The sequence below is a fragment of the Falco peregrinus genome, chromosome 1 (genome assembly GCF_023634155.1).
Source record: "Falco peregrinus isolate bFalPer1 chromosome 1, bFalPer1.pri, whole genome shotgun sequence".
Classification (NCBI taxonomy): domain Eukaryota; kingdom Metazoa; phylum Chordata; class Aves; order Falconiformes; family Falconidae; genus Falco; species Falco peregrinus.
The window spans coordinates 20,026,750-20,041,428 of NC_073721.1; the positions used below are offsets into that span (position 1 = coordinate 20,026,750).

At 64.2% G+C, this 14,679-nt stretch overlaps 3 protein-coding genes across 6 annotated transcripts; 2 read left to right on the forward strand and 1 right to left on the reverse strand.

The window, feature by feature from the left end:
- The first annotated feature begins 126 nt into the window (after positions 1–126).
- On the forward strand, positions 127–5,415 carry SAR1A (secretion associated Ras related GTPase 1A). Its single transcript, XM_055805983.1, has 7 exons — positions 127–237; positions 716–790; positions 2,059–2,178; positions 2,678–2,743; positions 3,251–3,354; positions 3,576–3,707; positions 4,380–5,415. Exons 2-7 carry the CDS (start codon positions 733–735, stop codon positions 4,494–4,496), a joined length of 597 nt encoding a protein of 198 aa, XP_055661958.1. The 5' UTR covers positions 127–237; positions 716–732; the 3' UTR covers positions 4,497–5,415.
- A 1,004-nt stretch (positions 5,416–6,419) lies between these two features.
- TYSND1 (trypsin like peroxisomal matrix peptidase 1) lies at positions 6,420–8,517 on the forward strand. The gene is made up of 4 exons (XM_055805963.1): positions 6,420–7,519; positions 7,607–7,740; positions 7,827–8,012; positions 8,092–8,517. Exons 1-4 carry the CDS (start codon positions 6,507–6,509, stop codon positions 8,301–8,303), a joined length of 1,545 nt encoding a protein of 514 aa, XP_055661938.1. The 5' UTR covers positions 6,420–6,506; the 3' UTR covers positions 8,304–8,517.
- A 550-nt stretch (positions 8,518–9,067) lies between these two features.
- On the reverse strand, positions 9,068–14,632 carry SPOCK2 (SPARC (osteonectin), cwcv and kazal like domains proteoglycan 2). 4 transcript variants are annotated; one of them, XM_055793838.1, is made up of 12 exons: positions 14,272–14,632; positions 12,136–12,144; positions 11,857–11,902; positions 11,460–11,574; positions 11,263–11,365; positions 11,072–11,180; positions 10,881–11,000; positions 10,587–10,805; positions 9,992–10,054; positions 9,714–9,851; positions 9,494–9,635; positions 9,068–9,278 (listed from the first exon to the last, which is right to left on the reverse strand). In XM_055793838.1, coding segments are annotated over exons 1-12 (1,281 nt in total). In that variant the 5' UTR covers positions 14,488–14,632; the 3' UTR covers positions 9,068–9,277. The 4 variants fall into 4 exon arrangements, with proteins under 4 accessions (XP_055649813.1, XP_055649812.1, XP_055649811.1 ...); XM_055793837.1 differs by having other exon boundaries at positions 9,473–9,635; XM_055793836.1 differs by having other exon boundaries at positions 9,068–9,635; positions 14,272–14,631.
- Between the last annotated feature and the right edge of the window lie 47 nt (positions 14,633–14,679).

Here is a 14,679-nt window from a genome sequence, read left to right on the forward strand (position 1 = left end):
TTGAGGCGGCCGGGCTCGAACCGGCGGCTCCGGGAGCCGGGGGCGGGCTCGAACCCGCGGCGCCCAGGCGTGGCGCGTGCCGCCGGGCGTCAGACGCACGGCCGACGTGGGGAGCCAGCGCGGCGATGCCGCCGGGCCGGAAGTGGGCGGGGCGCGTGGGGCGACGTATTTCCGGCGGGGAGCTGGCGGCTGCCGAGGAGGGGAGTCGGTGGCGCGGCGGCCCGGGGGCAGCCGGGGGTGAGCGGCGGCGGGGTCGGCCGGGCCCCGGGGGGAGCCGAGCGGCGCGGCGGGGGCCTGGCCGGGCGCGGGGCGGCGGAGGGGGGAGTGACACGCAGGCAGGGTGGGGGCGGGGCGGGGGCTAGGCCGCGCCGCCCGCCCTTGAGGCCGCCGCCGGGGCCGCCTCTCCCCGGGGCGTTCCCCCCCTCCCCGCGCCGCGGGCCCAGCGGCCGCCCGGAGCCCGGGTTGCGGCGGGGGGAGGCCCACGGCGCTGAGGCCCCGGCGGGGCGGCGCTGGGCGGTGTGGTCCGGCGGCCGGCGCCTCCCCTGCCCGCTGCCGCGGTTGGCGCGGAGTTTGTCCGGGGGGGCTGGTCCCCCTCCGGCGGGACGGCTCTCCGCCTGCCTGCCTGCGCGCCGGGAGCGGCGCGGGACCGCTCCTGAGCGGTGGCATCCATCAAGGACTGAGGCTTGTAACTCTGGGTTTGCTTTTGTCCCGGCAGGCGACTAATCTTCAGCGATGTCTTTCATTTTCGAATGGATCTACAACGGCTTCAGCAGCGTGCTGCAGTTCCTAGGTAACGCCGTGCTACGTTAATTCTTAAACGGCTCAGCTCGGGCTGCACCAGCTGCCTTTGGGTTGGTTTGGCTTGTGCTACTTGCCAGTATCACTTAAAAGTTTGTGATTAAAGTGCATCTCTTTTGGAGTGTTGTGATAGCTCTGGACAGTGTAAAGTCTGGTGAGAAAGCTGTAAATCAGTAAAGGTTTTTTTACGCTAGGGGGAGAAACTTTCAGATTATTTTGAGGTGTTTGGCTCCCACTCAGTCTTTCTTCTGCCCTTTAGAAGCACTAGAGCAGCTGGGCTGATGCTAGGTGCCTGTTTAGCCCAGCCCCCTGCCCCAGGCAGATGTGCTGCTCCTCCTCCTGTCCTCCTCCTCCTGGTATCCAAGCTCACCAGCTTTGCCAGAGCTTGCCTTTATTTCTCGCTGCTGCAGCTGGTTGGCTTGCTTCTCCTCAAATTATCAGTTCCTACACCAGTCTACCCCCTGTGACATGCCTGGGGGAGCTGCTGGCCGCTGACTAACACCCCCAGCACGGCCCAGATTGAAGGCTCTTTGCAGAGGTGCTGGCCAAAACATTGCCCAATCCAGGGTGACCTGTGCAGCTGGGCTGGCTGTTTCACTGCTGTGTGAACCACCCTTTCCTGAGGTGCAGGTTACGGCGAAGCTCCTCCTGCCAGAGGCATGGGTTCCAGCGGAGGAGAACAGGGTGCCTTCTGTCTGGAGCGCCTCACAAGGGTAGGGAGGGATGAGAAAAAGACGTGTTGGAAACCTAAGGGAACTTTCCTGCGGCAGATGTGTACCTGGCAGTGGGGAAAAAAAAAATCAGTTTATCTAAAGAAAATTATGTGTTGTTTCATACTTTGCACTTTTCCTTCAGCAACTTGCTGCTATCTTTTATTAATTTATTCAGTTTTTCACATTTAAATACCCCTTTGGGATGACAGATTGATCCATAACCCATGGCACATAAGTAATGCTTTGCTGCACACTCTTCTGCTGGGTTGTATCTGAAAAAAGAATCCATTACTCATAGAAATACGAGCTTATAAAATGTCCGTTGTTGTAGACGTGACCTTACGTTACCTTAGTAAAAGCCAGTTGAAGCTGTGCACTTTTTTCCCCTGTTGTTGTGTCCATGCTGGAAGTACTGTAGATGCACAGGGAGGAGCATAGCTCTGGGAGAGGAGTTCATATATAAACAGCGGCAAGCGTGGCAGGGTTTCTGCTCGCGTGCCGAGGGAAGCCTGCTGGAGTTTTTCACACTCGTTTGTTTTCCTTCCAGGTTTGTACAAGAAGTCTGGAAAACTTGTGTTCCTGGGCTTGGATAACGCAGGCAAAACCACTCTGCTGCACATGCTCAAAGATGACAGGCTGGGTCAGCATGTCCCGACACTACATCCCAGTAAGTCTGCCAGCGGCTGAGCCCCGCCTGCCTCCTGGCGTGGTTTTTCCTCTTGAATTTTGGGGTCACGGTGTTGAAAGATGCCTCGGTGATAGCTCTGCGTTGGGGCGGCAGATTTTAAGAGTCTTAAAAAGGCATTTGAGGTTGCAGTTGCACATTGGTTGCCCAAGCTGAAGTGGTTTTGCGTTTTTCTCTCGAATACAAAATGGAGAGCCTGAGAACTGGCATGGTTTGATTAATATGACTTGCCTCTCTTGGGGAGGGTGTGAGTTTCTAACAAACTGTGTAATAAAGTATAATAACTGCAGATTAATAAGTATGGTGGTTTTGCAAAAAGACTATTTCAGTCACTGAATTCTACATGAAATTCAGGGAATTGCTGAATTCTATAGGCTGTCTTATATGAGGACCACGTGTGTGATGTTAACTTGAGTCCCCAGGAAATTCTGGCTGTGACGGCTTCCTTTATTTTCCTGAAACGCTTATTTTTACTTTTCAGCATCAGAGGAGCTGACGATTGCTGGAATGACCTTTACAACTTTCGATCTGGGTGGACATGAACAAGGTAAAAGTCAAGCTGCTGAGTGGGAGACACCAAATGAGGTCAGCCTTCCGATTTCCAGCAAGTTCTCCAGCCACCTTAGGAAAAATCTACCAAAAAGTGATACTGAAAAGTGATAGCAGTTAGCAGTGCCTATTTATTTGCTGCCTGAATTTGTTTAGGATTAGCTCTAGGATGCCAGTTGTTTCAGTGGTTCGGTACTTCTACTTAATTCTGGCAGTAAGGGTTTTCAGACTTTTTGTTTTTCCTTTCATACACAAAAGTATTAGAAAAAAGGTGCCCTGGCTAAAAAACCAGCCTTGGTTGCCGAGGCTTACTTCTGAAAGCAGAGAGAGTTTAACTGGTTTTTGGAACTGTGGGGTGTGCAGCCTCAGCCCATCCCTTCACCAGAAGGTCTCCTCTTGCCTTGAGGAAATGATAGCGAAGTGGGTGGCTCCTTTTTGGGTGTTGTTTTCCTTCTGCTTCAGGTAGTGTTTTCACTGGGCAGTGTTTGTCACTTCTGTCTTCCAGCTCGCCGGGTCTGGAAGAACTACCTGCCAGCCATCAATGGGATCGTCTTCCTGGTGGACTGTGCAGATCACTCGCGTCTTATGGAATCCAAAGTTGAACTTAATGTAAATACTCTTTTTTTTTTTTTTAAGTTTTGAAATGGCCTGTGGGTTTAGATAGGACCTGCTTCTCAGAAGCCTTTCCAGAGAGACTCCTCTTCCGCAGGAGTGCTGTAGCACCAAAAAGTGGCCCTTGTTGATCACAGAGCTTGAACAAAAAAATATTTGCCTCAAATGCTGAATGTTTTTCCTGCCTCTGCTTAGCTCTTCTCCCATCTTGCACGCAGGCGCTAATGACAGACGAAACAATATCCAATGTGCCAATCCTTATCTTGGGTAACAAAATCGACAGACCAGAGGCCATCAGTGAGGAGAAACTGCGGGAGATCTTTGGGCTCTACGGACAGACCACAGGAAAGGTAGGCAGGCATCCAGATCTTGGATCGGCCACAAGCAAGGGAGGGCTCACGTGTTTGGTTGCAAAACGAGACCCTGTCCAGGAACTGACTTGAGCTGTTCCTGTGAGTTTGTCCATGATACTGACCAAGGTGAATCGTTCTAATAGTAATAATGGTGATGATGATGCCCTCAGGCAAGTTTTGAGAGTGCCAGAATTGTTCAAAACACAGTACCTCTACAACAATCGGGGGATTAGGTATCAAGCTGGTGTTGTAACATATTGCCAGGCACTTCTGCCTTTGTTACTCTGTATTTCCACGGTTACCCATGTAGTAATTTTTTTCAGTGCTTAAAAACAGTACAGTTAGAGAGAATTGATCAGAAATGCTGAGGGACAGTAGCAAAACACCACAAGGCTACTCCTGGTGCTAGCTTATCCACACCTTCTTGTATCACACTGCCAGGTGCTGCAGGTACATCAGACTGTGCCTTGAAAATGGTTTCTAATGCCCGTTCTTCCCCACTGCCGGCTCCAAAGGTCTGGGGGACAGGTCCCGCCTGCAAAGGAGCTGGTGTGCGGTGGAGAGGGGGAATTCCTTGGGCTGAGAGGGGTTTCTCTAGGCAGCAGTGACTCAGTTGCCGCCCCAAGGGCGGCAGCAGTGCAGTTCTGACTCCTCTTTGGATTTCCCTAGGGAAACGTGCCACTGAAAGACCTGAACGCGCGCCCCATGGAAGTGTTCATGTGCAGCGTGCTAAAGAGGCAAGGCTACGGCGAAGGCTTCCGTTGGCTATCACAGTACATTGACTGATACTTGGACGGACACAAGAGTTACTCCTCTGGACTGATCCTGTTCACAGCTTCCTACGGACTTTTCTATTAGAACATGGAAGGCTTTCCGACCGCATAACTGGCATTGACCAAGAGACTCCTGGTTTTCGGCTGCCCTATCACACAGTGGTGACACAACTCTTTTTCCACGTGACGGGGAGACAGCACCGTTCTGCACGCGGGTGCAAGTTGTCCCTTTCAGTTCGGTTACAGCGGGGCTGGCGTGATCTGGGAAGTAAAGCTCTGCACGCTGCACTGTAACAGCTGAAAAAGAGAGCACGTCTCACCACTGTGGTTAATTGACTTAAAAAAAACAAACAAAAAAAAAAGAAAAACAATTATATTTTTTAAAGAAAGTGTTAATGTAAACAGCATCCCTTCTAACTTTTTAGTTTTAACGTTCATCTTGTTTAGTCCAGAGTCTGGTTAGGGTTTTTTAAAAACATATTTAACGATCTTTAGATATTTCACAAATTACTGAACCAAGGTATCACAATATTAGAAGTCCTCAATAAAGATAGCATTTGGGCTTAACCGAGCTGTAGGGTGGCTGTGCTGTGTCACGCTGACTGACAACGACGAGGGTGCCGTTGGGACTGACGTGTGCAATCTGAGCTTCTTTAGTTTACAGGCTTTTGTGTAGTTGGAGGGGAGCATCCGTGAGCACGCCTGGTTTAGGTGCTTGGCAGTGGTGACCGGCGCTCGCTCCCAGTGGGATGGGCCACCCGAGCCGCCACCTGGTTCCCCCGCCGCTGGGCCTTCAGTCGAGGGTGTCAAGTCCTCCGGCTGTGCCGTCACAGTAAGAACCACAAAGCTGTTTTGGTGGTTTAGCATGGAAGTGTTGGCATTTGCATATCATGAGGTTATTAATGTAGACTAAACCAGTTTCTTTTATACTCTACAGTTTTTGTTTTGGTTTTTTTTTGTCTGAAGTTTCGTCGCTGTCTAGCGCTCATTTTCAGTTAAATAAAAGACATGTCTCTCTCCTCCGAAGGGGTGGCGATCCTCAGTCTAGCCCAGGGCTGGCTGCGCTGCCCTTCGGCAGTCAGGCACACGGGCCGGCCACGGCTGTCGCTGGCGGAACAGATGAAACAAGCGGGAAGAACGCACTTGCTGTGCCGAGTCGTCGTCTTTGGCCAGGCCGCTCCCGCGCGGGCAGTGACGAGTGCTTGACATCGATGGACGTGACAGCCCAGGCTCGAAGCCGCCTTCAGCGTCGCCCCAGAGCAGCGGGAAGTGCTGGCAGCGAGGCTTTGGCAGGTGGCGCGGCTCGGGGACAGACCCGCACCTCTGCAGAAGCGGAGCGTGCTGCCCGGCCGTGCCTCCCGCGCTGGGGACCCGGCGAGGCCTTCCCGCCGAGGAGGGGGGGAGGGCTGCGGTGGGGGGAGCTGAGGCCCGGGGGGGGGCTTGTGTGCCTCCGGGCTGGTAAGCGGGCAAAGCTGGTGGCCCGCGGGAGCCGGCGGAGGCTTTGCGACAGCCCCGCACCGAGGCCGGCGGCGCCTGCCGCTTGCTCCCCGCGCCCCCGGAGCTCTGGCCCCGTCAAAGGGACCCCGCAGGCCCCGGCGCCGCTCTCCGCGGCCAGGCTGCGGCTTTGGGGCGCCCCCGAGAGGCGCCCCCGCCCCGGGCACCGCGCCTGCAGCCGGGGCGGCGACTGCGCGGTGGGGGCGGGGCTACCGGGCGGGGGCGGGGCTGCGGCGCGGGGGCGGGGCCCGGCCCCCGCGGGGGCGGTCGCAGCGAAGCGCGGCCCGGCCCGGCCCGGCGCGGCGGTGAGCGGCCCCGGCACCGCCCGCCCCGCCACGTCGCACGGCCCGCCCCGCCCCGCGCCGCCGCCAATGGGGAGGGCGCCGGGCCCCGCCGCCGCCAATGGGCGCGGGGGCGGGGCGAGGGGCGGGGCCGGCGGCGAGCGGGCCGGCGCACCCGGGGCCGCGCCGCGCTGCGTTGCCCCCGGCGCCGCCCGCGGTCAGCCGGGGCCCGGCCGCCGGCCGCCGCCATGGCGGAGGAACAGGCCTGCTGCGCCGTCAGCGTCTCCGGCCTGCCCGCCGGCCCCAAGGCGGCCGCCGGCCCCTGGAGCTGCAGCGGGGTGGTGCTGAGCCGCGGCCCCGGGCTGGTGCTGTGCCAGGGCGCCGTCTTCACCCCCTTCCTGCGGGACGGCCCCGCCGCCTGGACCCGGCCCCGCGCCCTGATGCCCGACGCCCTCCAGCCTCGCCCGCGCCTCCAGGTCCTACAGCCGCCGGCGCCCCCGGGCCCCGACGCCCCGGCGGCCTCGACAGGCAGCGTGCGGCGGCACGAGGCACGGCTGCTGGCGCTGGTGCCCTGCGGCGCCTTCCGGCGGGCGCTGGCGCGGGCCTTCGGCACGGCGGAGCAGTGGCGCTTCGGCGGGGAGGCGGCGGGGGACGACCCGCGGGCCCTGCACTGGTTCGCCTGGCTGCGGGTGCCCGGCCTGGACCGCCCGGGCGGCGGCTGGACGGCCCTGGCGAGCGCCGGCCGCCTGCGCAAGGGCGAGGGGCTACTGGCCTGCGGCTCCCCCTTCGGCGCCCTCTGCCCCGACCTCTTCCTCAACACGCTGAGCAGGGGCGTAGTGAGCAACCTGGCTGGGGAGGAGAACGCCCTCGTCCTGACGGATGCCCGCTGCCTGCCTGGCACCGAGGGCGGCGGCGCCTTCCTGCCCTCGCCTGCCGGGCCGCGCCTGGTGGCCGTCATCGCCGCCGCCTTCTGCTGGAGGGGCGCCGAGTGGGTCGGGCTGACGCTGCTCTGCTCCCTGGCCGCCATCCTACGCAGCAGCACCGGCGTCCTGAGCGCGGTCGGGGCCGCAGGGCCACCGGGGCCGGGGGCCGCGGTGCAGACGGGCAGCCTGTGGGCCCCCCTGGGCTGGGCGGCGCTGGTGGAGTGCGGGGCGGCGTGGGGCTCGGGCGTGCTGCTGGGCCCCCGGCTGCTCCTCACCTGCCGGCACGTGGTGGAGGCGCGTGTCCCGCTCCATGTGACACTGGCGCCCGGCCCCGGCCGGTGAGTGTGGTGGCAGGCGTCCCCGCCTCGACACCCCCTTGTCCTCCATCCCCCCCCACCGTGACATCTCGTGTGCCGTGTCTCCAGGGCTGCTGCCGGCCTTGGGGGCCGCGTGGTATTCGCCACCGAAGAGTCGTCCCCCTTTGACGTGGCGGTAGTGGAGCTGGAGGAGAGCGTGCCGGGCTTCATCCCCCCATGCCTGGCAGACACCTTCCTCCCAGGTAAGAGGAGGCCCGGGGGGGGTGGGGGTGCCCAGGTGGGGGCGGAGGTCACCACCTTGCACCCACCTGCCCCCCCCCCCCCCCAGGTGAGGAAGTGACTGTGGTGGGCTTCGGGGCTCTGGGACGGGCGTGCGGCCCCTCAGTGACAGCGGGGGTCCTCTCAGCCGTGGTGGTGGTGGCCGGGCGCCCCGTCATGCTGCAGACCACCTGCGCTGTTCATGGAGGGTCCAGCGGCGGCCCTCTCGTCTCCTCCCGCAGTGGACACCTCCTCGGTAAGCTGGGGGTCTGCCGTGGGGGGGGATGTCCCTTGGCCAGACCTGGTGATGCGGACATTGCTTCTCTCCCCATCAGGGATCGTAGCCAGCAACACCCGGGACACTGATGCAGGGGCCATCTACCCCCACCTCAACTTCTGCATCCCCGTCACCATCCTGCAGCCCCCCATCGCACGCTACCTCCACACCGGCAACCCCGATGCCTTTGCCGGGCTCAACCAGGCGGGTGAGGGGGTGCAGGCGGCCTGGCGGCTCCAGCGGCAGCCAGGACCCCCCAGCAAGCTCTGACCCGCCTCCCAGGGGACTTGTGCCAGGGACAGGGCTGCCACCTCCCTTCTTAGGCCCCAGTGGTGTGAGGGCCGAGCGCCTGGATCCTGGGGTGGGGGGCATGGTGCGGTGCCTTTGCCAGCTGCTGGCAACCCCAGACTGGCTGGGGAGGAGTTTGGGGTTGGTTTTGTTTTATTTTCTTTTCTCCCTGGAGCCATAAATGCTGTGAGCTGAGGCCCTGGTGTCCCGTGGTGCCGAACTGCCGGGGTGGCGGTGGGGCAGCAGGTGACGGAGGTCTTGGTTGGGGTGTGGGTTGGATTGGGAGGGTCCTGTAAGGGATTTTCGGGGTCCTGGTTGGCAGGGGAGGGGTGGGGGTGGCTGTTACAGTTGGGGTCCAGGACGGGGAGCAATGGCAGTTCTGGGTCCTGCTATGGCTCAGGGCCCTGGGGTGGGGGGTGTCAGTTTGGGGTTGGGATCCTGGAGAGGATCAGGGGCTGGGGGGTCGGGGCACAGTTGGTGCTGGGACGCTGGGGGGGGGAGGTTGTTCCAGCCCCACGGCAGTTGAGTCTGGGGACCAAACTCGGGGGCGCTGGCAGGTGCACCCCCACCCCTGACCCCTCTACCCCAACCACCCCAGCCCACCCAAACTGAGGGGCAGCAGCAGGGCACCACCAGCAGCCCTGATGCCCCCCACAGGGGGGGAACCCCCCAGCACCCCGTGCAGGGCTGGTGGGTGCAGGCAGGGCCTGGGGGGGGTTGCGGGGGGAGGAACGGGCAGGCGAGGGTTTGACACAGCACGGGGTATTTATTTCACAGCCGCTACACAACGCCGGGGCCGGGGTGTCCACGCAAGCACAGCATGGGGTGGGGGATGTGGGGCAGCTTATCTATGGGGGTTTGTTGTTGGTTTTGGGTTTTTTTCCTTTTTTTCCCACTTTTATTAGCGCCGTTTGCCCGGTTGAAGACCACGCAGCAGCACACTAGGCCTACAAGGCTCTACCCAAAAAAAAAAAAAGCTCAAATTCGCACAAGTGCGGCCCCCGCCCCACTCGCCCCCTCCCCGGGCGAGCAGCCCGACACCCCGTCCCACACGGGGGCCGGGGGGGCTGCACCCACCCCATGCCACACCGGCAGCAGGGGGGTCATGGGGACCCCCAGCTGGGGGGCTGCCGCCCGGCCGTGCCGCCCACCGGGCTCTCTTGCTTCTCTACCAGATGTAGCCGCCGTCATCGCCCTCGCCCGCTTCACCCTCCTCTTCCTCGCCTTCCTCGCCCGCCTCCTCCGGCTCCTTCTCCTCCTCGTCCTCCCAGCCCACGCTGCTCCCAAAGTCGCCTGAAAACCCCGCCGCCTCCTCTGCGGGGGCGAGGGGCAGAGGCTCACAGCTGGTTCCTGGGCTGTGGCCCTCCCCCCCAGCTCCCACCCTGCGCTCACCGCAGTCGGGGCTGCCACGGCCACGGGTGCCCGTCAGCTCGGCGCCGTGCTGGTCCACACACCAGCACTCCCCGCCGCCCGGCTCACACTGTGCCCGCCGGTAGTACCCATCCTCGTCGCAGCTGGGGATGAAGGTGCCTGCAGGGAAGCGATGACCCCCCCGCCCACCCCCAAACACATGCAGTGCAAGAGCCCCCCGCGGAGCTCCCCATCCTCATTCCCAGCCCACCTGTACGGGGCCTTGCCAGGGGACAGGGGCCCCAGGACCCCCCACTCACCCGGCTTTTTTTTGGCTGCTTCTTGGATCTGAATCTTCTCCAGCTCCCGGAGACAGGGCGGCTCTGCAGCACCCCACGCTGCTCTTAGGGCGGGGGCGCAGCACACCCGCGGCGGGCATCCCTGACCCCACGGCACACGCCCCCCGGCTGCCGCAGCATGCCTTCCCCTATGGTGTGCATCCCCCCTCGGCCTGTGACACGCACCCCCCCCCAAACCCTGCAGCATGCATCCCCGTGCTGTGCACCCCCCCCCCATGGTGTGCCTCCCTGCGACCCCACAGCATGCACATCCCCTATCCCCCAGTGTGCAGCCCCCCCACCCCACAGCACGCATTCCCCACGAACCCACAGTGTACGTCCCCCCAAGTACCGTGGCACGCACCCCTCCCATGATTTGCATCCCCTCCAGACCCCGTGGCAAGCATCCCCCCCCCCCGCAACCCCACAGCATGGAGTCCCTGCGACCCCACGGTGTGCATCCCCCCCGGCATGCACCCCCCAACCCTGCCGTGTGCATCCTCCCGACCCCACCGTGTACATCCCCACACCACCCCCCCCCACCCAAGCACGCACCCCCCGCCCCGGCGCAACGCACTTTCCCTCCAGAAGCAGAAGCACCACTCGGGAGCGGAGACGCGGCCGTCCTTGGAGGTGTCACAGGAGTTGAAGAAGGCGCGGATGCACACCTCATACTTGTCCAGGTTGATGGCGGCCAGCTCGGTCGCCTCCAGGAAGAGATCCCCGCTCGTGTCCAGCCGGGCAAACATCCATCCCACCGCCTCCTTGCAGCTGGCCGCCACGCTCCTCTCCAGCGCTGCGGGGCGGGATGCGGCCCATGGCTGCCCAGCTCCCTCCCGGGGAGAGCTCCCCGCGCAGAGGGGACACGTACCGCTGGCGGGGCTGGCGGGGAGGCCACCGGAGCCGTTCTGCTTGGCGTTCTCCTTCAGGAGCTGGAACCAGTCACGCAGCCGGTCTCCCAGGTCAGCCAGGTCCTGCCCAGTGCACGGCTCTGGGGCGGGGAGCGGTGGCGTCAGGCCAGGCAGGTTCGGGGCCGCCCCCGGAGCCCCCCGCCCTGCTCACCTTGCTTGCCGCCGCCGGCGGGGCTGTGCGGGGTTGGGCAGGGGCATTGCCCCTCACACCGCACCGTCAGCTGCTTGCTGGCCAGGCAAGCCTGCTGCTCCAGCTTGCACTGTGGGGTGGCAGTGGGACGTCGGCGGGGGGGGACACAGCGCAGTGTCCCCCTCCCTGCAGCGAGGTGCCATCGTCCTTACCGCCGAGCTGTAGGTGTGGCCATCGGAACCGCAGACGGCAGCGAGCGGGGCAGCGTGGCAGGGCTTGCAGCTCCCATGCCCCTTGGTGCCCAGTGGCTTGATTCTGCACAGGGCGAGAGGCATGGGGGCATGGTGCCGAGCCCCCCGCCTCAGCTCCCCGCTGCGGCCGGCTCAGCCCCGGCCCCCTGCCCTCCTACCTGTGCTCCAGCTTCTTGCGGCTGATGCACATGGCGCGCTGGTAGCCCTGCGCCACGCACACCTTGTGCCGGCTGCACTTCACCTTCTGGCAGGGGTCCTTGGTGGTGTCCAGGGCTGGGGGGGGTAGAGAGGGGCCGGGGCAGGCAGGGACTCCGGGGGAGCCCCAGCAGTGCTGGCCACCCGCCGGCCTGGCACAAAGCACCATTCAAGCTGCAGCTGGGCAGCCGCCACGGCACCAGCTGCCGCTTCCCGGCACACACCAGCCCCACTGCTGCTCCCAGCCGGAAGGGAAAAGCCCGGGGGGTGTGGGCAGAAAGTGTCCCCACCACCACGCCAGCTGGCACCGAGCCCCCTGCGCCCCATCCCAAACACATCCCAGCTCCATCCCAGCGATACCTTCATCCCCGGGCTGGTTGTCCTCCCAGCTCTTAATGTAGTCATCCTGCAAAGGGGGGAGAGCTGGGATGAGTGCAGGCCGTGGGAGAGGTGACCCCGGGCCAGGTGTGCTACCACCCTGCTGAGGGCCGCTGGCCCAGCAAGGCTCCCTCTACACACACGTGCACTGCACACACACCCTGGCACCCCCACAGCGGGACGGGAGTAAGCAGGCATGGGGAGCAGCCTCCCCCCCAACAGCGGGCTGCCACCTCGGCGAGGCAGCCCCTTGATGCTCACCTCCACCTCCTGGCAGCACAGCGGTGAGACGGCCCCGCCAACACCAAAAAAAGAGAAAAAGAGAGCGCCCACTGTCAGCTCTGGGGCAGCCCAGCCCACAGTGACAGGCACCCTGTGCCACTTGGGCACCCCAACCTTCTGAGGTGCCCAAAGCTCTCGTCACCAGCCCCAGATGTCACCGGTGCCCACTGTCAATAAGCTCGCCCATCTCTGGCTCCAGACCTATAATCCTGGAGAGCCTTTACACAGGATAAAACCTTCCCCCATCATCCCTTGGCTGGCCGGGAAAGGCAGGGAACAGGGACGGAAGAGGCACGGGGTGGAGGAAGCCCCTGGGAGCCCAGCAAGGCCCCACCGGGATCCCCATGGGGTGATGGTCCTCATGCTGCCACCCCAGTTTTTCAGCAGCGAGCCCAGGAGCAGGCTAAGATGGTTGTTGCTGCCTGGGGAGGCAGAGCTGCTCCCGCGGGGCCCCAAAAGCATCCTGAGGGTGGAGGGGAGCAGCAGGGATTCAAACCCTCCCAACAGGCGGCATTGCTCGCCCCGCAGGATGCTCTGGGGTGGGTTTGTGATAAGGCAGGCGCACCTCTGCCACCCCAGGGAGGATGGGCAGGGTTTTGGATGGCAGCTTGGAGCGGAGGCGCAGGAGGCAGCTCCGGAAGGGTTGCCTCTTGCTCCGGCGCAGCAGCGTTTGCACCGCAATCGATAGCCCGCGTTCCCGTGCCGTGATTAGTAACACTGCGGCGCCCGGCAGCTCCCTGCGGTGCCAGCGGCCTCCTCCCTGCTGCACGGCAGGTCGTGCTCCCCCCCACCAGCGCTGCTTTGCTGAAAAACCCACAAATCCATAGGATTTGCTTATTAATCCGCACTAACCGCCAGCAGGGCTGCAGCCCCCCGGCCCAGCAGCCCTGGCACTGCTGGGCGGGCCCCACACGTGCTGCTAGCACTGGGGAGGGGGGTCTCTCGGCCCCAAACCCCTCCAGGGATGCCCAGTGCCATGGGGGGATGGCCACACGTGCTCCCCCTTGAGCATCTGCAGCCAGCTGAGGTCCCAGGTGCCCAGCGCTGGTGTCGGCCAGCCAGGTATGTCGCTGGCGGGGGTCTCCAGGGAGGTGTTCACCCCCTTCCCTTGCGCCCTCTGCTGTGCTCTGCCCCCCTAACTGGTTTATCTGGGGGGGGGCGGTGTCCCCCGCCCTGCCCTGCGCTGAGGCACATCTCCCAGCGGCGCATCCTTGCTGCCAAGGTGAACCCGAGTGCGCATCCGAACAAAGAGCAAGGGGCTGGCTGGGGCGGGGGGCGGCTCGGGGTGCACCCCCTCCCCGCTCGGCTGCTGCAGGCCCCCTGCCCCCCCCGCGGGTGGGGCTGCAGTGCTGTGCCCCTGCCCTGCAGGACACGAGCTGGGGTGTGAAATGAGCCCAGGAAAGATCCCCGGCCGCCCCATAAAATTAAGGGCTGGAACCAAATGCCGTTGAGGCTGCTGGTAAGAGCTGCGTAAAAGCACGGGGTTACGGGGTCCTGAGCCCAGTGTGCCAGGTCACCTGCACCACTCCAGCAGCGGCTGCATCCTCACGCTCCCTGCTTTGCGTCCCCCCATCCCCGGGGACCCCCACCCCAGGGCCGTCCGCGGCACCCGGCAGGGCTCAGGGGAGCGGGATGCGGGGGGCTGCCCGCGCCCCGAGCTGCGCTGATCTAGCGGCCGAGCGGCGCAGCCCCCCCCGCCCACAAAGGGCCTGCCGGTGCCCCTGCCTGGGCCCGACGCGGTGCGTTGGGGACAGGGTGCGGGGGACAGCACCCCCACGTCCCTGCCGAGGCTGGCTTTGGCATCGAGCCCTGGCCGCGGTGGCCTCAGCATCAGCCACGCCAGCTTTGGCGGCGGGCACGGTGGCAGCGGCGCTGGCGCTGCCGAAGCCGGTGAGCATCCCCCGGGTACCGGGGCCGACGGCCCGCCCACGGCCGCAGCGGGCGGCGGCGGGATGCGGGTAGCGGCGAGCATCCCCGGCCGCCTGCGGCGGGGCCGGGGGAGGGTCGTGCTGCGGCAGCCGCAGCGGCGGGGCGGGGAGGGGGCTCCCGGTGCCCGGCGGCGCGTCCCGTGCCCGCCCCCTGCCCGGCCTCGCCCCGCTGCCGGCTCGGACTCACGTCTCGGAAGCGGTTCCAGTGCTTGATCCTGCCGCCGTACTGGGAGATGGAGGAGAGCCACTGCTCGTCCTCCATGAAATTGCCGGGGCTTTCCCCCGCCACGGCGGGCCCGGGGCCGGTGGCGGGGCCGGCGGCGGGCCCGGGGCCGGCGGCGGCGGCGTGCAGGAGCAGGGCCAGCAGGGCCAGCAGGGCGCGGCGCCCGCCGCAGCCCCGCATGCTGCCGCAGCGCCGGGGGGAGCGGGCGGCGCGGGCGGGAGGGGAGCGGAGCGGAGCGGTGCGGTGCGGTGCGGAGCGGTGCGCACGGGGAGGCGCCGGCGGCGAGTGCGGCCGCGGGGCGGCACCGGGCGGCACCGGCGGGGAGGGCCGGGGCGGGGCCTCCGCCGCGCCCGCCGCACCTGCGCGCCGGCA